The 23,440-nt window shown below is 48.5% G+C and overlaps 2 protein-coding genes across 4 annotated transcripts in view; one reads left to right on the forward strand and one right to left on the reverse strand.

The window, feature by feature from the left end:
- Nucleotides 1–8,033: 8,033 nt before the first annotated feature.
- On the reverse strand, nucleotides 8,034–8,783 carry LOC125442857 (ras-like protein family member 11A-like). Its single transcript, XM_048514613.1, has one exon. The coding sequence runs from the start codon at nucleotides 8,601–8,603 to the stop codon at nucleotides 8,307–8,309; it is 297 nt and encodes a 98-aa protein (XP_048370570.1). The 5' UTR covers nucleotides 8,604–8,783; the 3' UTR covers nucleotides 8,034–8,306.
- Nucleotides 8,784–17,878: 9,095 nt separating this feature from the next.
- LOC125442527 (ubiquitin carboxyl-terminal hydrolase 12-like) overlaps nucleotides 17,879–23,440 on the forward strand; it is a 44,134-nt gene continuing 38,572 nt past the window's right edge. For 2 of the 3 annotated variants that reach the window (XM_048513897.1, XM_048513898.1), the window contains exon 1: nucleotides 17,879–18,033. In XM_048513897.1, coding sequence (XP_048369854.1) covers nucleotides 17,986–18,033 — 48 coding nt within the window. In that variant the 5' untranslated portion in view covers nucleotides 17,879–17,985. The remainder of the gene's footprint in view (nucleotides 18,034–23,440) is intronic. The other variant, XM_048513899.1, reaches the window with a different exon arrangement.

Here is a 23,440-nt window from a genome sequence, read left to right on the forward strand (position 1 = left end):
TTTCAGTTTTCCCTTTAAGCAGCAATATTAAGAAAATTATCTTTAAATATTGGCCACTGATATCCTACTATCTGGGATGTGGGTCTTCTCCATTAATTGGATTCAGGAGGAACAGAATACAGCTGACATTCCTATTGAATGTATTGTCGAAGGCTTTCACGGCCAGAATCACTTGGGTGCTGTGTGGTTTTCGGGCTGTATGGCCGTGTTCTAGCAGCATTCTCTCCTGACGTTTTGCCTGCATCTGTGGCTGGCAATTTCAGAGGATCCTCTGAAGATGCCAGCCACAGATGCAGGTGAAACGTCAGGAGAGAGTGCTGCTAGAACACGGCCATACAGCCCGAAAACCACACATTCCTATTGAAGCTGATGTTGAGGCTTGTTCAAAAGGTGTAGCTCAGGGGTAGGGAACCTTTAACACTCAAAGAGCCATTTGGACCCGTTTTCCACAGGAAAAGAAAACACTTGGAGCCGCAAATAATTTTTGACATTTAAAATAAAGATAACACTGTATATATTGGGTTTTTTTACCTTTTACTCCGCTCATTCTGAGAAGTGCATGGATGCGTCCGCCCTGCTGCCTGCAGGGCGGGCAAGGATGGGGCCAGCGGCTCGGCCTCGCCGCTCGAATGGAGCGGGCGAGAGGGGAAGCCGGGCAATTGGTGCGCCCGCCCTGCTGCCTGCAGGGCGGGCAAGGATGAAGCCAGTGGCTCGGCGCAGCGAGAGGGGAAGCCCGCAGCGCAGCCGGCCGTGGGCAATTGATGCGCTTGCCCTGCTGCCTGCAGGGCGGGCAAGGATGGGGCTGGCGGCTCGCCTCGTGGAACCGCAGTGCAAGGGCAGAAGAGCCGCATGCGGCTCTCGAGCCTCAGGTTCCCTACCCCTGGTGTAGCTCAACCAGCTGCTCATTTCAAGTGTAGTAATTGCTGCGCATGCAAGTCCTTGGAACTTATGTTTTCAGACATCTTTGTGTTATTCTAAGCCTCTGTGGTATTTTATCAATTACAACACAGAAAGGGTGGTTTATGCAATAATTTTCCCATGTGGCAAACTTTACGTAGGGTGCAAAATCATCAAATTAAACAACGTATTCTTGAGCATATCTCAAAAATAAAGGTGATTGAGACCCATAAGGAAGCCAAGAATTATAAACCAACTCAATTGAGATATTATGCATTAAGCATTCTTGAATAAAATATAATAGAATTAATACCCAGAAGTGGCTCCTGCAACAGGAATCCTTTATTTTTCAACTTAACCCTGTAAACGTTTGGGTGTTAATTCTGCTTTAGATCTATCTGTGTTTGTATTAATACTTTCAGAACCCATATGACATTAGGTGTTCAGTCATGTAGTCTCTGTCAGCTGAAAACCATTGCAATCCTTTAATGTTATATAAGTAGCATGGTATCTTTCTATTGTGGGACTTTCACAAGCGTTTGTGCATGTCAGAAAGTTTGCCCTAAAGCAAAACTTCCCACTTCCCAACCTCCTGGGTTGTCCCAAAGAAAGGGTTCTAGCCCAGACACACCCTCCCAGTAGGTTGGACAACTGTATTCCTGATCCTCCTGAGTCCAATTAATGGAGAAGTTGTCAGGGAATAATAAATATGTGGTGTGCATCTTGTGAGCAGACAGATCAATGTGATCTAGGTGACAGCACTTATCAGACAGAAACACCTGTCAGAACCTGATGTAACTGTACAGAACCGGTTTAATCCTGTTCACTGACCTTTACTGTGATTGGCTAACAGTAGTATATAGGTAGAGCATGTTCCACTGTTCTGTGTCTAGGGATTTCTGAGTTGCTGCGGAGCATGCTGCCCGATTGCTTGCTGATACTGTCTACACCAGGGGTAAGGAACCTTTAACACTCAAAGAGCCATTTGGACCCGTTTTCCACGGGAAAAGAAAACACTTGGAGCTGCAAATAATTTTTTACATTTAAAATAAAGATAACACTGTATATATTGGGTTTCTTTACCTTTTACTCCACTCATTCTGAGAAGTGCATGGATGCACCTGCCCTGCTGCCTGCAGGGTGGGCAAGGATGGGGCCAGTGGCTCAGCCTTGCCGGCCGCTGGGAAAGCGCCCACCCCGCTCAAACAAGGCGGGCGAGAGGGGAATTGGCGCGTGGGCATTTGGTGCGCCCGCCCTGCTGCCTGAGGGCGGGCAAGGATGAAGCCGGCGGCTCGGCTCGTGGAGCCGCAGTGCAAGGGCAGAAGAACCGCATGCGGTTCTCGAGCCGCAGGTTCCCTACCCCTGGTCTACACTGTAAATAACCTGCACCTAAAGATAAAGTCTTCTTTGGAAGTGAAACTGCTTTATGGTGTTGTGTTGTTTCTTCTGCCGTGCCAAGCCTGTTGCAGCTGCACTTATCCTACCTCGGTAACACAGCTTCCGCTTGTTAAAGGGTCTACTCTGTCAGAAGTAGCATGACAAATGGGTTCGTCTAGTTAGATAGCAGATGGCATGCAGGCCAGAAGCAAGTTGAGCTGAGGAAAGTTCAGAAAATAAAGTGGCCCTGGGGCAGAAATGCCAACCCCAGATTGGGAAATACCTGTAGATTCTGTGGGGGAAGTCTGGCAAGTGGGAGTCTGGAGAAGGGATAGGGTTAAATATGATCATTATGAAATCTGCTTCTTGGATGTCTTGATCTGTTCAGATGGCTCTTCTACATTTAGTTTTATAAGAAACCTGTAGACGTCAGCTCTTCGTTGACTTCTGACAGTTTCCATCCTCAGCATCGGAAATGGAATTTACCTTCTCAAACCAGACCTGGGGACTGGCAGTCCTACAGGCCAAAAGACAAGAGACAGAGTTCTCTGGGTCTGCTGGCTCTCTAAGGTCACTGGGCCTGGTAACCAGAAGGAGGGCAGGAGGTACCATGAGAGGAGGGATGATTGACACCCCCCCTTTATGTCTGGCCTGCTTCCATCTACCAACCAGCTGAGCATCAGTGGGCAGCGGTCAAAAATGCTGGGAGTTGGTCTACTATAAACATGCTTAGCCCATCCTGGTAATAGGAAACCTCTGGTGGGCCCAGCCAGGATTAAAATGTATTTGTTTTTCATGTGATCTTGTAGTTTGGTACTTAGGAGCAGCAGTGGCGTAGGAGGTTAAGAGCTCGTGTATATAATCTGGAGGAACCGGGTTTGACTCCCCGCTTTGCCACCTGAGCTGTGGAGGCTTATCTGGGGAATTCAGATTAGCCTGCACACTCCCACACATGCCAACTGGGTGACGTTGGGCGAGTCACAGCTTCTCTGAGCTCTCTCAGCCCCACCTACCCCACAGGGTGTTTGTTGTGAGGGGGGAAGGGCAAGGAGATTGTGAGCCCCTTTGAGTCTCCTGCAAAAGAGAAAGGGGGGATATAAATCCAAACTCTTCTTCTTGTTGTGTGTGTGTGTTTTTTTTTTTGGTAAGCCATTTTGGGGCCCTTGAGAGAGAGGAACAGTCTAAGAATGCCCAAAGAAATCAACATCAGTGCTGTTAGCTGGGTCTGACTGGGCACAGTAGTCCCTGCAGGTCTGTCAGGACAGTAAGGGGCATTAGGCTCAACCTGCCCCTGGGCCCTTTGACTATCCCAGTCCGCCAAGGCCAGAGTGAGTGGAAACTGCGCCCCCACCACGCATGTGCCCTGTGCCCCCCCCCCTGCTCCCGCACGCACCTGGTGCGTTGCGCACCCCCTTTCCCTTGGTGCTACACCACTGCAGTCCACTCTTGCTGACGAACACATTTCCTTCACTCAGTTGATAGCCCATTCCATCAGAACATTCCCGATTAGGCCTCGCCATTAGAGTGCCCTGGCCATGCCTAGCCAATGGGAATAAGGTCCTAGATCAGTGATGGCGAACCTTTTCGAGACCGAGTGCCCAAATTGCGACCCAAAACCCACTTATTTATCGCAAAGGGCCAACAGGGTAATTTAACCTGAATATTGAGGTTTTTGTTTAGAAAAAACGGTTGGCTCCAAGGTGTGTGTTACTCAGGAGTAAGCTTGGTGGTAGTCGATGGCTTTGCTTTGAAGCAACCATGCAACTCTTCCAACGGGTGAATCACGACCCTAGGAGGGTTTACTCAGAACCAAGCCCCATTGCCACAACTGAGCTTACTCCCAAATAAAGGACTGCACTTTAGTTTAACAGCGCTTAACAGGGTTACCTACACTACTTCCCCAAAACTAGGTCTTAGGTTTAATGCTAATAATCGAGCCCAGGGCCCTGGCCAGCCTAGATGTGTGGAGGGGGCACTCTGTTTGCGTGTGCCCACAGAGAAGGCTCTGAGTGCCACCTCTGGCACCCGTGCCATAGGTTCGCCATCACTGTCCTAGATGGCTCAGGCTAGCCCAATCTTGTCAGGTTTTGGAAGCTAAGCAGAATCGACCCTGGTTAATACTTGAATGGGAGACCACCTTGGAAGTCCAGGGTTACAACGCAGAGACAGGCAATGGCAAACCAACCCTGAATATCTGTTGCCTCAAAAAGCCAAGGGGACACCGTGTGTTGGCTGTGACTTAATGACACTTTCCATCACCATCACTCTGCTTCTGGAAGATATCAAGACTCTGTCTTCGTAGCAGGCCGCTTGGGCCTGACCAGGATGGGGTCTCCTGGGATCCACATGGTGAGCTGCTGTGGGAATTTCTTCTGACACAGATGGCGGCAGGCAAAAATCCAGCCTCGGAGACTGGCAGGCAGCCTCTGAGTTAGCCACGCCGGGCAGAAATAGCAGCAGCCGGCCCTTCGGCCTTTCTTTGGCAAGTCAGCTGTCCAGGATTGTGTGTTTCCTGCGTGTCTAGTCAGCAGTCCCAAAGCTCGCCTTGGGTTGAAGCCTCCTTCTTGGGACAAAAAGGGATCTAGCAAGCTGGGTTCTTTTACCCTTTGCTCTTACTTTCTGCTGGCCCTGTAGAAATGCTGTTGAAGATGCATCAATGATGTTGCCACTGATAATTCTTCTTAGCAGTGGTGTTACAGAATAAAAATGGAACAAAAGATATGCTGGCTCAGGCCAAAATTCTGCCTAGCCCAGCATTTTGTTTCTAAAAATGCTGAGCAAGAGGTCTCTGTGAAGCCGACACGAACAGAGAGAGATGCCCTGTTATCCGAACCCAGAATCTAATAATCATGGAGAGAGTCTGTCTGAACGTGACCCATTTAGCTGCCATGGGCTGTTATTCAGGGTGTGCATGGCGCATAGGTGTCAAACTTGTGGCCCTCCAGATGTTATGGACTACAGTTCCCATCATCCCCTGCCTGCATGATGCTGGAAGGGGATAATGGGAACTGTTGTCCATAACGTCTGGAGGGCCACAAGTTTGACACCTGTGACATAGCGCCAGGGGTCTACAACCTGCGGCTCTCCAGATGTTCATGGACTACAATTCCCAATTGGCCATGCTGGCAGGGGCTGATGGGATTTGTAGTCCATGAACATCTGGAGAGCCGCAGGTTGCAGACCGGCCATGCTGGCAGGGGCTGATTGGAATTGTAGTCCATGAACATCTGGAGAGCCACAGGTTGCAGACCTTTGACCGTAGCCTGCCAAACCTTCTCAACCTGCAGCTCTGCAGAATCCTCCATGGGCTTATCCTTCAAAATATGAGATGGATCCTGCAGAGCCATTTCATTGCCAGTGAGGTTGTCAACCTCCAGGTGGTGCCTGGAGACCTTCCAGAATTACAACTGATCCCCAGACTACAGAGAAAATGGCTAGTTGGGAGGGTGGACTTTATAGCATTATCATTATTTAGTTATTTATAATCCTTCTCGCTCACTGATAGCCCAATAAAATCCCTCCCCGGACCCCACCCCCAAATCTCTGATAATTTCCCAATGCAGAGCTGGCAATCCGTGTGTGTGTGTGTGTGCGTGTGCACGCGCGCGCGCGCGCACTTCCTCAACTTTTGAGAAAGGGCATCTTAGCCAAGCTTTTTATGACGCGAGGGATGGACACCACATTCGAGACAGGCAAAAGAAAGTACACAACGTACAACACAAAATACGCTTACGGAATTCTCGGCCAGTGTGGTGTAGTGGTGAAGACTGTTGAGTTAGGATCCGAGACACCCAGGTTTCAATCCCTGCTCTATCACGGAAACTTTCCGAGTGATCTCAGTCCAGTCTCTCACTCTCAGCCACACCTACTTTATAGAGTTGTTGTGAGGATAAAATGGAGGAGGAGGAGGAGGAGGAGGAGGAAGAAGAAGAAGAAGAAGAAGAAGAGGAGGAGGAGGAAGAAGAGGAGGAGGAGGAGGAGGAGGAGTTTGGATTTATATCCCCCCTTTCTCTCCTGCAGGAGACTCAAAGGGGCTGACAATCTCCTTGCCCTTCCCCCCTTACAACAAACACCCTGTGAGGTGGGTGGGGCTGAGAGAGCTCCGTACATCTGTGACTAGCCCAAGGTCACCCAGCTGGCGTGTGTGGGAGCGTACAGGCTAATCTGAATCCCCCAGAGAAGCCTCCACAGCTCAGGCGGCAGAGCTGGGAATCAAACCCGGTTCCTCCAGATTAGATGCACAAGCTCTTAACCTCCTACACCACTGCTGGGGAGATGAGGGGGAAATGATGTAACCAGCTTTATTTATCTCATATATTCACCACCCATCTCCCCCATTGGGTGGGGTACATGTGAAATAAATAAATATGGAGGAGTGGGGAATCAATCCCTGTTCTTCAGATTAGAGTCTGCTGCTGTTTACCACTACGCCAGACTTGTTTCACTTTTCTGGGAAAAAGCTGCATTGTGTAAACTTCAGTAGGATTCTGAATAGGCCTGTTTAGGACTGGATGGTTAATGGCTATTAATACAGGTTAAGGGGCCCTCCACTGTTAGAGACAGCAGAGCTCTTCAGACTGGTTTCTGGGGGCCAGACAAAATTTTGGCTATTGAGCCCCTGCTGTGATTTGGGGGTATTTGTTCAGCTCCGGTAAGAAGTACAGTGCTGGACAGGGAACCTGTCATCTTGTTGGCAGCACTCTCTGTGAAACAACAGTTTTATGAACAGTTATATGAACAGAGGAGCAGCAGTGGCGTAGGAGGTTAAGAGCTCATGTATCTAATATGGAGGAACCGGGTTTGATTCCCAGCTCTGCCGCCTGAGCTGTGGAGGCTTATCTGGGGAATTCAGATTAGCCTGTGCACTCCCACACACGCCAGCTGGGTGACCTTGGGCTAGTCACAGCTTCTTGGAGCTCTCTCAGCCCCACCTACCTCACAGGGTGCTTGTTGTGAGGGGGGAAGGGCAAGGAGATTGTAAGAGAAAGGGGGGATATAAACTCCTCCTCCTCCTCCTCCTCCTCCTCCTTACAAAGTTTCCCACACCTGCTGTCTTCTCGAAAACCCTGCATGTTCTAATTCACTCAGTAGGTTTGTGGCAGTTTCTTCTCATTGCCAAACTATCTCGCAGCAGCTGCAATTGCCAGGTGAGACGTTCGGTCATTGGAGCTGGCCTCGAGCAAGCACAACGTTGCCACCATCCCCCCCGAGAGCAACAAATACGTATTCACAGATTTCTCCCCCAGAGTCCTAAATTGTTTGCAACTCTGCTTAAAATGTTGCATTTCTTTATTAAGGCAATAACAGTCTCAGGTATACATGGAACTCTGGAAAACAGGAAGTACCCACAGCAGAGGGGAGGGGCAAAGCCAACAGATCTGTTGACATGTACATCTGTTATTCAAACCGGGAGGTCAGACTTCTGTAGTGGGTGAAGAATCTGCTGCGACCTCTCTCTTTGAGTGACGTCTGTCTCCACCACCAGAGACCTATTTTAACAAAAGGGCGGGGGCAACATATGGGGTCAAATGTCGCCAGGCTGCAGCCATTTAGTCATGTGAAAGGCAGAAATTTGTCCCCCCCTCCTCTTCCCCCCCGGGTTCATACACTGACTTCAAGACCTGGTGCAAAAAAAGTTGTTTGGTTGTGGTGGGGGAGGGTGGCCGCCCATACGGGGAGGAGGGGGGCTCAAATTTTGCACCGGGCTACATTTTCCCTAGATATGCCTCTGCAAAAAGGTGTAGGCCCCTTCCACACACGCAAAATAATGTGTTTTCAAACCACTTTCACAACTGTTTGCAAGTGGATTTTGCTATTCCGCACAGCTTCAAAGAGCACTGAAAGCAGTTTGAAAGTGCATTATTCTGCATGTGTGGAATGAGCCGTAGCTTCTAAAGTTTGCCACCCACCTTCGAATCATCCTCATCAAAAGGAATGCTATCACACCAAAAGGTGCCGGCACAGAAACGTCATAAATAGGTATAAATACAAATCATCACTCTCTTCCCCCCAGCCCCTCCCACTAAGCTACATCAGAGCATTGTGGCCGATTTCCCTTTGGAAGACAAAGCCTGTTTGAGTCGCCTTTTCAAGTCCTGCATATTTGGGGATTTCGGTCGGACCAGGTGGAGCCCTCTCCGTTTCTCCCCGTTGCAGCTGCCGATCATCCGGCTCATCTCCTGGCAAAGCTGCTGAAAGGCTTCGTGCACCCCCTCACAGTTCTCCCGCGCGGACACTTCGGAGTAGGTGCAGCCCAGTTCGTTGGCCAGCTGGTGGCCCTCTTTGGTGGACACCTGCCTGGCTCGCAAGAGGTCTCCTTTGTTGGCCATCAGCAGCAGTGGGATGTTGGCGTTGGGATGGATCTTGCGGACATGCTGGTGCAAGGGGCGGATGACGCGGTAGCTGTTGTAGTCCGTGATGGAGTAGACAAAGACAAAACCGTCGGCCCAGTAGATGGAGCGGTTGATCTGTTCCTGGCAGCAGATGTTGTCGCTCTCATCCTGCAATCAGAACCGTGAGGGACACCAATTAAAATAAAGTGGAGGAGGAGGAGGAGGAGGAGGAGGAGGAGGAGAGGAGGAGGAGGAGGAGGAGTAGTTTGGATTTATATCCCCCCTTTCTCTCCTGCAGGAGACTCAAAGGGGCTTACAATCTCCTTGCCCTTCCCCCCTCACAACAAACACCCTGTGAGGTGGGTGGGGCTGAGAGAGCTCCGTAGAGCTGTGACTAGCCCAAGGTCACCCAGCTGACGTGTGTGGGTGTGTACAGGCTAATCTCAATTCCCCAGATAAGCCTCCACAGCTCAGGCAGCAGAGCGGGGAATCAAACCCGGTTCCTCCAGATTAGATACACAAGCTCTTAACCTCCTACGCCACTGCTGCTCCCAGGAGGAGGAAGCTTAAACAATACTAGGTCCCAATGAAGCCCCATCCACGGAACTCAGGTTTGCCTGTTCTGGGTTGGGAAATTGCCAGAGATTTGGGGGCAGGGTCGGCAGAAAGGAAAGTCTCGGAAGGGGAGGGATATCAGCAAGGATAGGAATTTAGGGTTGCCAAGCAACATGTGAAGCTGGAAGATCCCTTAGAATTACAGCGGACTTCCAGACTACAGAGATCAATTTCTCTAAAGGAAAGCAACCTTGTTGGAACTGTTTGAAATTGTGCCTTCACGATCTCACTAATAATAACCTTCCAGCCATAGTGCACTCCCTTCTCTTTGGCCATTTCCGCATGGCAGCGGAAACGGCTGGGTCGGCGCTTCTCGCGCCGACCCGAAGACGCTGGGACCGTCCGCACGGACGGTCCCGGGAAGAGGCGGGCAGCCGGCACCGCGGAGCGCCGGCGCCCGCACGACCCGGCTTGTCCCTGGGCCTCCGGCGTGTCGCTGAGGCCTGGGGACACGCCCCCCTGGCCCTGCGCGCCTGCTCGAGCGGCGCACCTTCTTGGAATAAGACCTTCACAAAGTGTTCTTTCCACAGGATGGCTTACTTGATAATTGCAGCATAGCACTATATACAGTTCAAAGCGACACAGGATTAAGCACTAAGATAGAGTAGAAGCCTAAAGAAACATACGAAACATAAAAGAAACATACACTGCCTTTATAATGTTCAAGCTAGCACTTAGTACAGCAACAGTCTTCCATAGGAACAGTGTCACAGTCTCTTGCACCAATCACAGTAAAGGTCGACTATCATAAGTTGCTCCAGACTTTCTGGCTCCTTCCTTGTTGCTGACTCAGCTATTTGTGACCTAGGAGATGAACCCTCTTTTTTTCACAGCCTGCCAACACCCCTCATAAATAGGTAGCAGATAATATGTACAATTCACTCAGTTTACCATTCACAATTCCCAACGTGATACCCTTAGAGATGTTCGCTCAGATGGCCAGGATGAGCGGTGAGAAACAATAAATAGGTAATGCTGTTAGGTATCACAGTGGAAGTGAAACACATACACACTTTGCTGTGTGAGATGTCGGAATTGGGACACCTCCCTCACACACTGGTAACTTTCACTCTCTGTGCCTCACCCACTGCTACCACACAGCACACACATGCTCTCATACACATCCAGCTCATCCTCACACACCTCCTCTGCCCTCCCTCACATCCAGCCACCCATACCCCTTCCCTCACCCATAGCCACAGCTCTCTTTACTAAAGTGAGCTGGAGTTTCCTATTTTCTTCTAAGAAAATCCTCAGGTGGGGGCGAACCAGCTTACTACTGGCTCTGCTTCTTTTGCAGTGGCCCGCTAGAACCCAGGGACCAGCTCAATCGAGCACCCTCACCACCCTGCCTCCTGCTGCCCACAAGCTGGGATAGCCCGCTTGCCTCAGTTCTGCCTTACCCGAGCCACGACTGTGCGTGTCAACCAGCCTCATGGACAGCGGGATTCAGTTCCGTTGTGGAATGGGAAGGGTTACCTTATACTGAAAAAACAAGACAGCACCATATAAGGATGTGTATTGAAAAGGGAAAGAGGGATTCCATTTGACCACCCCAAAAGGCTATGCTGGGGATCATTGGACCTGCATGGACGTCTGTGTGGGTTGTGGACTGTGATGAGAAGGACAATTGCCACAGCAACGTGTGGCCAGGCCCGCTAGTTTAGTGTAAAACAACATCTGATAAGCCTTCAACAATACAATGAACACCTGATTAATTCCTGTTGGTTAATGTCAACCATAATGCTGTTTATGCCTTTAAAAAAATTGAACAATTGCATATATTCTTTATTTTTTTTAATGTTGGAAGTGTTTAACATTAGCCACATGTTTGGGTGGACAAGTGCCCTAGAAATGTTTTAAACAATTAAGAATAAATAGTGAAGGCCCACATGAAGATTCCGAGCAGGATGAGTGCCGAATGTTCACTCTCTCCCAAAGTTAAATGCAGAGTTCACATCGCTTGATTGCTACTAAACTGAATCCTCGACAGTCTCTGGCAATTTGCCATTTTGCATTAGGCAAAGGATGTACAGGTACACATCAGTCCAACACAATGTGGTATTTATGTCAAACTGGCATGCCACTCTAGTTTAGAACTGCACGGTTGCTGAAGTGACAAGTTATGTCTAGGCACCAGAATGCACTTGTGTTATTTCTCAAGAACACATGTCACCATGGTATAAATTAGCTGTGCTTTTTCCGAGCTGAAAATCAGTCAAAATCATTTCACATTTTCTGTGGAACTTGAACTATCTCTGCCTGTGGTGCACAGCATATAGGGAACACGTACACAGAATCGGCTGCTTTATATATAATGCTTGTCAGTCTTGTTTTTCACAGAACAAGTGACACAATGAAACAACAGAAAGACAGGTGCTAGGGAAAAGTTTAGTCTAGAAGGAAGTTTAGTCTAGAAGGAAGTTGTGGTGCCACTGGCTCAGAATGAACAATTTAAAAAAATCCTGGCCAAGCAAATATTTCAAACAAACTGATGTTTTCTCAAAATATCACTTGAGTACTTAAAAGAAATAATAACACTATGGTGATATTGCAGAAAGAACTTGATTATGAAATTATGGCCTAGTGGTAGGAGGTTAAGAGCTCGTGTATCTAATCTGGAGGAACCAGGTTTGATTCCCCACTCTGCCGCCTGAGCTGTGGAGGCTTATCTGGGAAATTCAGATTAGCCTGTACACTCCCACACACGCCCGCTGGGTGACCTTGGGCTAGTCACAGCTTCTCGGAGCTCTCTCAGCCCCACCTACCTCACAGGGTGTTTGTTGTGGGGGGGAAGGGCAAGGAGATTGTCAGCCCCTTTGAGTCTCCTGCAGGAGAGAAAGGGGGGATATAAATCCAAACTCTTCTTCTTCTTTTTCTTCATCACTGCTACATCTGCTCTGTCAACCAGCAGGGTGAGACTTAATGGCAGCATAAGAAAGCTAGCCCGGTGTGACAGCAATATCATCACCAACATGCCCATGCCACTTCCAGCACTCACCGGAAATGACATTGACAGAGAGGCAGGACACACTGGTGTAGGGTGAAACTCTGTGATAGAAGCTGTTTTTATCATAAAGATTTGTCCAAAGGCCAGAGCATCTACAAGTCTCAAGCAATGTGATGGTGTCACTTCCACTGAGCACTAAAAGTGACAATGTTACATCGCTGGTGTAACCTCTAACTGTGGGTTCTGTGGGGCAGAACCTGGAATGAGTTTGCAACAACAATTTTTAAAAACAAAATGGTTTATTTTCTTAACACATAACATATAACGTCAACATTTAACATCACATTTCAAGGCCCTGTTCAGGTTGCATTTTCAAGTCCTTATATTTACAGTCTACTGATACTGCCAAGTCCAATTCTTCTTTGCAAGTGGGTTGGCTCCTGAAGACTTCAAGGGCTTGGTGAACAGGATTCAACATGATGAAGGTTTCCAGGAGAACTCTCACCCATTACAACCACAAAAGAAACCCTGAAACAATAAGCTCAACATTTTACAACATGGCAAAATGAAGCAATTACCTTTAGTAGTTCCCAACAATATTGCAGTTTACCTTAACAAGGTGTTAAGGGCTTATACAAACCAAGGTCTGAGTCTGGTAGCCTTGTCTCCTCCAACTACATGAGGTCTGCTGCAGCTTCTTGCTGCTTTGAGTCTCCACCCCTTACTGGGTCAACCCATTCTGAGCATGGGGGTGGACTACTAGACCTCCCCCCCCAACTGCCAGTAAGGCCCCTCACTGGCCAGCTGATGGGCAGTGGGGAGGTGGCAGGGGATTGAGGATCCACCCCCCTGGAGGAAGCTTGATGACCTTAATGTTTTAATATAACATTTGCCTTGATCTTTACAAGCGTTGTCTTTTCCAAGATGTATTGAAGATACAGAACTACACCAGCAGAATTGCTGTTGAAGCAACGAAAGATTGCATATTCACATAAATTATCTGGCTGAAACGAAGCTTTGATTAAAAAGCCACATGTATCTCTGTTCCCAAAGTCTTAATCCTACCCTGAAATCTGAGCTGATTAAAGTTCTAAGGTGCTGATGTGCGGATAATGGGAACTGGATGTTTAACAGATGTACATTTGAGACCTTTCAAAAACATCATGCAGATATATTACAACATACTGGGACCATTTAGGACAGGTGAAACACAGAATATCTTCCCTGTTGGCTTCACTCTTTGTTTTGTCAGTTTGGGATGGAGGCACACATCCTCTGAAGGAACAAACTCGCAACTTTGCTTTGCTGTTTGATTCAGAAGTAACATGCAGACGTGCAGATTTTATCTGTTATGCAAAGAAGCGTTCAGTTATCAATGATTAATTTCATGGTTAAACTACAGTAAGGTGTTTGTGCGGGATTACATTTGCGGATTGTTTGGAAGCTTAAATTGGGCACGGAATGAGCCTGCAAGTTTATTGCTGGCAAAACTTCACTGGCTGCTTATTCACTCTCAAACTAAATTCAAGTTTCTGGTTATTGAAATCTTCCCAAGGCTTTTCCAGAAGTTTAAAGAACTTGTTTCAGATGTTTAAGGAATATAGGGGCAGGAGTTCCTTTAGGTAAAGAGGGTTCAACTCGTTTAGGGCTTTTTTTGTTAACATAAACACTTTGAACTGGGCCTGGAAGCAAATTGGGAGCCGGTGCACTTCCTTGAGGATCATGTGCCTTTTAATACGAGGGAATGACTTGCAGGATTGTCAGAATGCATGCATTTGAGCATTCCTTTAAAATCCAGAATGTGCACCAGGACACTCCATGGGTGCCGTACTTTGTAGAGCAAAACCATACTGACAGAGATCTTAAGTTTTGTGTCCTGTATAAATAATAAGCCATATACCAGGATTAACATTTAAAAACATACAAATAGAGGCAAAATGGATTTGGAGACTGCAGCGTTGTTCTGCCTGGGGTCTTAATATGGAACTGGATTTACCAAGCCTCTTGTAATTAACATCTCTTATGTCAGTTTCACATTTCAAACTGTAAAAAATGTCATTGACTAAGCTGTTTAAGTGTTTCTGGTCTTTCTTGTACCTAGAAATAAACATAAATATGAATTAGTCGTTATGTAGATGTTTAACAGTTTACTTACTATTAAGAATTCTCACCAGTGACACTGCGGCTGTTTCTCATTAGCCCAGCTTTAAAAGTGTCTTTACAAATCGTGCTTTACAGGCGCACGGAATGATATGTGCATCTAAGCTGCGTAGGGGAATATACGATGGTTGTTTACATCTAAATGTACGTTTTTAAGGTTTGTATCTATTTTGTTTTATTTATTCTATTTAATGTATTTAATACTTCATGCTTTATATATCAGTGTCTTTTACATTAAATTATATTTAAATGAATAGACCTCCAGAAAATATGGCAAGATTAAATGGGTAATATGCTGATGAAGATGCTTTGAAAACATGATTATACTGCAGAGCATGTTCGAGACTTTGAACTATAATTATATTGGACTTTTATGCTATCTGACCCTCAGTTCCTAGCAGTTGGATTCTAGCGTTTGAGATTCGTTGTTGTAATTATAGCACAGTGTTGTTGATTATTCATTGTTATTACTCTTAGGCACTTTTCTGCTTCATTACATCACTTTGCACTCTGCTACATAATTTAACTGAGTGTGGCAGCCCATGTACAGTGTAAGTTTGTTTTGTGATATGGGTTAATACAGCGAGCGGGGTGTAGTGATTAAAAACAGTGGACTCTAATCTGGAGAACAAGGTTTGAGTCCCCTCTTCTCTACATGAGTGGTGAACTCTTATCTGGTGAACTGGATTTGTGTCCCCGCTCTCCCACATGAAGCCTGCTGGGTGAGATTGGGCCAGTCACAGTTCTCTCAGAACTCTCTCAGCTTCATCGACCTCACAAGGTATCTGCTGTGGAGAGAGGAAAGGAAAGCAGTTTGTAAGACTCCTTTGAGGGAGGGAAAGAAGGAGCAGCAGTGGCATAGGAGGTTAAGAGCTCGTGTACCTAATCTGGAGGAACCGGGTTTGATTCCCCGCTCTGCTGCCTGAGCTGTGGAGGCTTATCTGGGGAATTCAGATTAGCCTGTACACTCCCACACACGCCAGCTGGGTGACAGGCTGATTACAGCTTCTCGGAGCTCTCTCAGCCCCAACTACCTCACAGGGTATTTGTTGTGAGGGGGGTAGGGCAAGGAGATTGTAAGCCCCTTTGAGTCTCCTACAGGAGAGAAAGGGGGGGTATAAATCCAAACTCTTCTTCTTCTTCTTCTTCTTCTTCTTCTTCTTCTTCTTCTTCTTCAAGGTAGGGAAAAGTGGGGTGTAAATCAAAATTATCATTCTTCAAACTTAAATACAAAATGCCACTGAAAAAGTGGAACTGAGCTCCTGTGTTCTATGATTGCTTCGTCATTCCAAGTGCTACTTTGCACCTGTTGTCTCTCCCTTTTAGCATCAACACCGTAGTTCCATTGTTGAAAAAAAGGTGATACATATGCCCCACTGTATTACTAAGGAATTCTTTTAGATCTCACAAGAAGAAACGTAGCTGAGTATCGTCTCCTGTATGTGATTCTGAATCCCATATATGCCTATAACTTTCATAAAGATTTCTATGTGCTAAATCGTTTGTTCGATAGAATGGTACTTTGAAAGATGCTAACCTTTAAGATTCTTTGGGAGGAAGAAGAAGAAGAAGAGTTTGGATTTATATCCCCCCTTTCTCTCCTGCGAAGCCTCAAGGGTTATCTCTGCCCCCACACATGAAGTTGGAGTGGGGCTGAGAGGCTCCGAAGCTGTGACAACAAAAAGATCTGAGATGTGGGAGTCACACAAACTAATCTAGGTTCCCCAGGCCGCCCTCCACAGGCTGTGGCTGGAATCAAACCAGCCACCTCAGGTAGATGCAATAGCTCAGCCACTACTGCTCTAGAATTATCTATCAACACTATCTCAATGGTAATGGGAGCTCACCAGAAAAGTGAGGTCGTACACAGAACTAAGAAGCATTTAAATGGTTGAATCTAGCTAGAAAACAAGAAATTGGCTGCCATAAAATATACAGCTTCATCCTACTGATAGCTACTGCTTGCCCATAATGAAAAAAAAATGGCCATCACACATCAGTAACCCAGAATGCTATGTGATAAGTGTAATTACCATGTTAATTACATTGTATAAATCTGTTTTGAAACCAAATCTTTGCAGCTTTTGAATACGTGGAAGCTTATGTTGAAGTCAGGCATCTGTTGCTTTGCAGCAAACAAATTGTACGCAAGTTTCAATCATTCGAAATTTGCCAGCTCTGTGCCTGCTGTAAGAATAGAGAGAGATACGAGGTTTGGATTAAGTTTTGGGATTTATGAGGATGAATCTCCCGACGACAACCCAGAATGCAGAGAGAACATCTGGAAGGAATTTATTCCTTCTGTGTCATAGGGGAAGGATTGCCGGAGCTAGCTCTTCTTTCTGAGATGGATCTGTCATTGCGAAATGAACACGTTTCTTGATCTGACTGATGATTGGTGCAGGATGTAGCAGTCATATATTCTCCGCACTGTGTCTTTGCTTTTAAAGTCATGTTTTAATCCATTCTCTGACCTAAATGCTGGCATGACAAATGGAGCCAGCAGGAAAAGGCATTATGCAACCATGTCTAGAATTTGGTTTTTGCGTCTTGTCAGCACACCCCGCACTTTGGTTGGCTGCATTTATTGTCCTTTTAATGTGTGATGTAATCCAATTATTGGAAAAGCCAACAACAACAACAACCCCAAAAAATGGATGATGACAACCTATGGCACTCCAGATGTTCATGGACTACAATTCCCATCAGCCCCTGCCAGCATGGCCAATTGGCCATGGAGAGCCACAGGTTGCAGACCCGTTATAAAGTAATGGCTTTTAGGTTTATATCACGACTTTTATGTCATGACCATCCCTGAGGCCTTCAGGTGGGCGAAAATAAACAAACAAATACACATGCAGCCTTAGGCCAGTCACAGTTCTCTCAGAACTCTCTCAGCCCCACTTGCCTCACAAGGCGCCTGTTGTGGGGAGGGGAAGGGAAAGGAGTTTGTAAGTTGCTTTGAGAATCCTTGCAGTTGAGTAAAAACAGGGTATAAACCCAAACTCTTTTTCCTCCTCCTCCACATGAAGCCTGCTGGGTGACCTCGAACCCGCTCAGCCCCACCGACCCCATTGGGCGTCTGCTGCGGGGGGGGGGGGGAAGAAGCCACTCTGAAACTCCTGATACAGAAAAGCAGAGCATGAATGAAGTCATTCAAAAAAGCACTCCTGGGCTCTTTCCGCACACGCAAAAGAAAGCGTTTTCAAACCACTTTCACAACTGTTTGCAAGGGGATTTTGCCATTCCGCACCGCTTCAAAGAGCACTGAAAGCAGTTTGCAAGTGCATTATTCTGCATGTGCGGAAGGAGCCCTGCTGGGATCAGGAACTGCGGCCGCAATCCTAAACCGAGCCCCGGCGAGGCCCGCGCTGGCGTCACTCGATTCCACCCCCGCCCCCCGCCCCGCACAGCGCTCGCCTCCGCGGAAAGGGGCGCGCGGCGGCGCCATCCGGGGACTCCTGCAGCCCGGAACCAAAGCGCGGGGCCGCGGGATCCGGCCGGGCCTCTTCGGCCGCCGCACCAGGGTCCGCCCGGGCCGCTTTGGCGGTGGCGCCACCTGCGGCTGCCGCTGTCAGTTGGGCGGCGGGGACCCAACATGGCGCTGGCGGCGGCGGCGGCGGGGGCGGCGGGCTCCAGGTGGTTGCCGGGCGGATGGAAATGCTGATGACGGTCCGGAGACTCGCCTCCATCTGTACCATGGTGAGCGGTGGGGGCGGGGCGGGGGGGAGGGGAGGGGGAAGGGAGAGGGGCGTCCGTTGCAAACGTGGCCCCCGAAGGCAGACCCCCCTCCCTCCCTTGCAGCCCCCAGGCGCTGGGCAGCCCGCGCTCCTCACCTGCTGCAATCGGCGGCGCCAGAAACGGGGGAAATGAGTGAAACTGGAATCTCGTTGAAGGGCTGGGTTTGTTTATTAAAAGAAACCACAGGCACCCAAACGGTCTAGTGGTGCCTCTGAGCTCGTGCAGAGAGCCGTTTGTCTCCGGAGGGGGGCTCCTCCCTGGCGCCTGGTGAGGTGGGCACAGGCGCTGATGCTGGAGGGGGTGCCAGTCTTCCAGGGGTCAGAAGAGTCCTGCTTTTCTCTCTCTTCTGAAAGAGAGGATTGGACGGCCAGGGCGCTCTTCCGGGCAGGGGTCTCTGCATTTTGCCCTGCGGAGAGAAAAATACCTCTCTCTTCTTGATGGAACTAATGCCAGTGCAGCTGGTTATGAGGTGGACCAGGAATGCCAGGCTCCTCAGCCATTGGTAGGAAAGCTAGTGATCTTTTTGGGGGGTGGATGGCCATAAGTTAACCTACTGGGGGAAATAGACCTTTAAAAATAGCCTGTTGAGCACTGACCAACCTCCAAAGGGGGCAGAATGCGGGGGGGGGGGGGGGGGGGGGGGGGGATTAGTCTGTTCGTCCCTGAGAGTGTGCAGAATCCTGGAGAAGTGATTTGTGGGGGTGGACTAAGAAGCTTTCCCACTCTTCCTCTAATTTTTCCTACACCCCCCAATTTGTAATAAGTAGCAGTAAAGAAAGAGTGCTTTTGAGTGTGTGCAAAATGCCCCCCCCCCAATGCTTTGGTACTTAAAACATTCATCTCATTTAAACCTTCATCCCACAGAAAATGGGTTTATTAAAGACACCCTAGTGTGTGCCCCCCCTCCCCCCCCCCGACTTTATATCTTTCTGTTCAGGCTGCTGAGGATGACAAAATTCTGGCTAGTTGACGAGAGTAAAGTTGCCCTCTCAGAATTCCTGTGTCATTCTCTGCCTTGCTGTTGGGGCAGCTTTTGTAACCCCTGGATTGCGGGGTGACATATGAACATTCTGCCCTTGGCAGAGCCACAGAATACACATATCACTTCTGAGTAAGAAACTCTGTGCAGCTTATGTGTGTGGTGTTGTGGGGGAGGATCATGCCTGTCTGCATGTAATTGACCTTCCGAGGGGGTGGGGTGGGGGGTATGTGTGTTGCAATTCATAGTACCTTCCCAATTTTGGATACTGTGTGAATTATATACAAAGTCTGTACTTGATTTCTGGATATAAAACACGCAGAAAGTGAAACAGTTTGCATTTCAGGGTAAAGGGAAAAAAATTCTGGAACTGCGGAAGTCATAGAAAATAACGTTCTTTTCCCCAAGCGTTTACATCTCTTGCTCCAAGTCCTATTGTGGCAAGTCAGCACACCAGTTCGTCAAGTAACTTCATAACTAGCGTTTCCTTCCCTGCTGTGAGCGCAAGAATGAGCATCTCGTGTGGAGGCTGCATTGGTGCTCCTTCTAGCTAAATTATTCTGACTTCAGAATGTATTTTGTTCAGAACCTCCTCTGTTCTGTCTCCCCTTCCTTTTGGCAACTTCAACTTTAACTGACCTTTATTAGGCATATCAGTAAAAATAAAACAAAATACAAGACAGAGTGCGTGTTAAAACAGGACATAAAACTGGACAAAGCACGAAAGGTTGGTACAGAAGAGGTGATCTAGCTTCCATTAAGTCTTTGACTGGAGCAATTCTAATAAAAATGCAGCAGTTTTTCCAGTTATCCCTCCGTTGCTATTATTCAGCAGGTGAATAGTCTTTGTATGCTCCAAACAACTTCTTTTATTCCCTAGAGCCGGGACAAGTAGGGAAAGTCTAGGTAACGCGTACCTTGGGCAAGAAAACATAATATGCTTGAGGGTCTCAATAGCATCCTGACGTGTTCTATCTCGGTGGAATATTCAACTGTCGGCCCTTAAGAACAGCAGAGGGGAATGCATTACATCTAGCTCGAGTAATGATCCATCTCTGTCTCTGGCTCATTCCGCACATGCAGAATAATGCACTTTCAAACTGCTTTCAGTGCTCTTTGAAGCTGTGCGGAATGGCAAAATCCACTTTCAAACAGTTGTGAAAGTGGTTTGAAAACGCATTATTTTGCGTGTGCGGAAGGGGCCTCTGACAGTTGGGATAGATATTTAGCTGTGAGGCTAATTTCAGGATAGATTCCAAAATGCAAGTGAGATCAAGATGTCCTGGCTGCACTCAACAGCAACTGGTATTCCTGGTCCAGTAGCCTTCTTTTTAGGGATAGCCAAATTTCATTTGCAGATTGCCTAAAAAAGATCCTTCAGATCCTCTGAAGATGCCAGCCGCAGATGCAGGCGAAACGTCAGGAGAGAATGCTGGTAGAACACAGCCATACAGCCCGGAAATCACACCGCACCCCAGTGATTCCGACCGTGAAAGCCTTCGACAATATGCCTAAAAAGGTTTCTAAGGAGAGATCTAAAGAGGTTATTGTGGCCTCTGTACATTTCCACCATTCAGAGGATTGCAGTTCAGAGAGGGCTAAATGGGTGAGGCTTTCGGCCTCACCCAGTATTAAAGCAAAGATGAGACCAGAATTTTAAAGTAGTCATCTACGCTCTGGTTTCCAACAAGTGCTGTCCTGATTCGAGACACATTTTCCTTTCGGCAAATGTGCTCAGAACTTCCTTGTGGCAATTTCTGTATCCAGTTTTCTTAAACTCATTTTGATGTACAAAGCCAGAAATCTGACTCTCTCAGTAACCTTTTTTCAAAAAAGGGTGGGGATTGTTTTTCCCCCGTGAGATGTTTATGTGGCAGCTCATATTGCTTTGACCCTAACAGTGTGGGTACCACCTCCTAAGTATGATCCTGAGGAGACCTACAATCAAGATGGTGTTTTTCTTCCAGTTCACGGTTAGTCTGAACTTCACTCACCAGATTACACTGACCTACACTGCAATGTCTAATGCTAGCCTAACAGTCTTTTTTTCTCTTGCAATGTTTTTGGAAGAATGTTTGGGAGTGCAGGTTGGGAGGATGACTTTTACCATTAAATTTCCCAACAGCTTGCTTTGTAACTGCTGGTGTTTTGCCTCCCAGTCCTGGATCTAAAATTCTTCTGTGGGACTGTTTCAAGGCAAAACTGGTTTTATGTAAAGGGCTATCAATCCTCCCTGCCTCTTCTTCAAAGGGTGCTTTGCGGGCAGAGCTTTCTGATACTGAACTTATGCTTAATGTGCCACTTGACCTTCACATTCTACTCTTTGTCCGGACCATGCCTGTCAGTATCTTGATGTCTTGCTGTGTGTGATTTGCAAATGTTTCCCTGATTCCCTCTTCCCTTCCTGGCAATCTCCTGGCGCCAACCCATCTTCAAAGAGGTGTGAAAGGTTCCCAAGTTCTTTGAAGCTTTGTAGTAGAAACTGTAGTGGACATTTGGTGTGGGGCGAAACGAGGGCTGTGTGTGTTAAAGGATATAGGTCGTGGATCTGAGCTCTCTAGCTCAGATCCTGCTTCACATTGTTACTCTTCGTATTACCTGGAATAAACTGCTTTTGGACTTTCCTACGGTCTCTGTTATTTCCACGTTTGAGAGTCTGACATTAAGCGGGATCTCCCAGTCGACCCGCTCTCGGATCCATGGCCGGAACGGATGGAACGACGGGCGGACCCCTCACTGGCAAACCTGATGAGGGAACAGGGCAAGTACCAGACAAGGACGAGACACCCTGCGACCCGGACTTAGGAGACGAGGAGAAGGATGCCCTCGTTCCTGACCGACACGAGCCTCACTTGGGTGCTGTGCGAAGCACCGACGGTGGGGCAAGCATGGGATTGCCCTATTCTTGGGGCCCCTCTCGGCGGCCGTGCTGGGGGGCCAAGGCGGCTGGGCAGCGTGAATCCACTTGGCTCACGCAACCCATGGACCAGGACATTAACTCGGAGTGGGACCCAGCAGCTCAAAGCGAGTGGTTGTGGGTCCAGGCAAGGGCGTGGGCCCCTGAGCGAGACGCGGTTGCCTGGCGGTGGGAGTGAGACGAGATGCGGCAGGATATACAGTTCCTACGGCGCAACATGGAACTCTTCTTGGCCTGCACTGAGGCGGCAGAGCGGGATCGTCAGGATCCGCCACAGCTGCCTGTGCCTACACACCCCAACGACATCCCGCCCAGGCCGCCGGGCCCTCCCGGGCCACAGCCGCCACAGCCCCCACGGCGGCAGCAGCGTTTGAAGGCCCGTTTCGATGGGACGATGGAGATGCTGCCCTACTTCCTCGTGCAGGTCGAAGCGCATATGGAGAAGTATGGCGATGACTACGAGGACGAGGTCGAGCAAGTACATGAGATGGGGGCCCTCCTGGGGCGTGCGGTGTGTGGCTGGTACGTGGGACTTTACAAAGGCTGGGCGCCTGAGCTGCGTTCCTTCCCCCGCTTCATGTTGGCACTGCAGCGGCAGTTCAAGGATCTGTTCGAGGAAGAGAAGGCCCGCACCCGACTGCGGCAGATCTGGCAAGAGTCCCGATCCGTGAGTGAGTACGTCTCAGAGTTCTGCCAACTAGCCAGGGTGGTCCAGGACTGGCCGGAGGAGGTGAAGATCCACTTCTTTTGAGAGAGGCTTCACCCAGAGGTGGCACAGTGGGCCATGGTGACCATGGAGCCAACCTCCCTGGCGGGATGGTACACGTGGGCTGGCGAGGCAGAGGTCCGCTTGCGTAGAGTGCAGTTACTGAAACAGCGGGGTAACCCCCCACCGGCTTCCCCCCATCCCCCGTCGGGGGGCACTTCTCCGGCTCGCGGTGGCAAGGAGGCAGGGGAATCTCTTTATGCCCGGCGGCGACGGCTGGGACTTTGCCTGAGTTGCGGCGGAGAGGGGCACAAAGCGGCCGTGTGTCCTAGCAAGAAACCCGACCCTCCGGTAGTCCCCGCCAGCGGCGCAGCAAAGGCTGGAATGGCTAAGGGTCCAGGGAAGAAGTCCCCATTCAAGAAGGGTTCGGGACTACAAGTGGAGCCGCGCAAGGCGAGTTCAGCCTCCAAGGAGGCGGGTGGCACCAGAGTGAGAGCAGGTTGTGCTAGAATAGAAAGTTGCTTGACTGAGAACAGGGATTTCCACACCTCTTGCATTTTGGAAATGTGCAAATAAATGTGTCAGTTTGCCAGATGTGCTGTGTGATTTCTAATTCTGGCTGCACTGTTTCATTTGGGTGGTGTTCTTGTGTTATTCTTGTAGTAAACATATTTTTTGGAGGAAAGGTAGTGAGAAAAAAGGGTGTGTGTGTGTACGGATGAGTGATCAAAACTCCTAGGTAGCCCCATGGTCCCTTGATAAATAT

This window comes from Sphaerodactylus townsendi, linkage group LG13 (genome assembly GCF_021028975.2).
Source record: "Sphaerodactylus townsendi isolate TG3544 linkage group LG13, MPM_Stown_v2.3, whole genome shotgun sequence".
NCBI classification, from domain to species: Eukaryota; Metazoa; Chordata; class Lepidosauria; order Squamata; family Sphaerodactylidae; genus Sphaerodactylus; species Sphaerodactylus townsendi.

Bases quoted from the DNA above. Each gene is read 5' to 3' on its own strand.
- LOC125442857 (XM_048514613.1), bottom strand. From the start codon at position 8,603: ATGGCCAACAAAGGAGACCTCTTGCGAGCCAGGCAGGTGTCCACCAAA.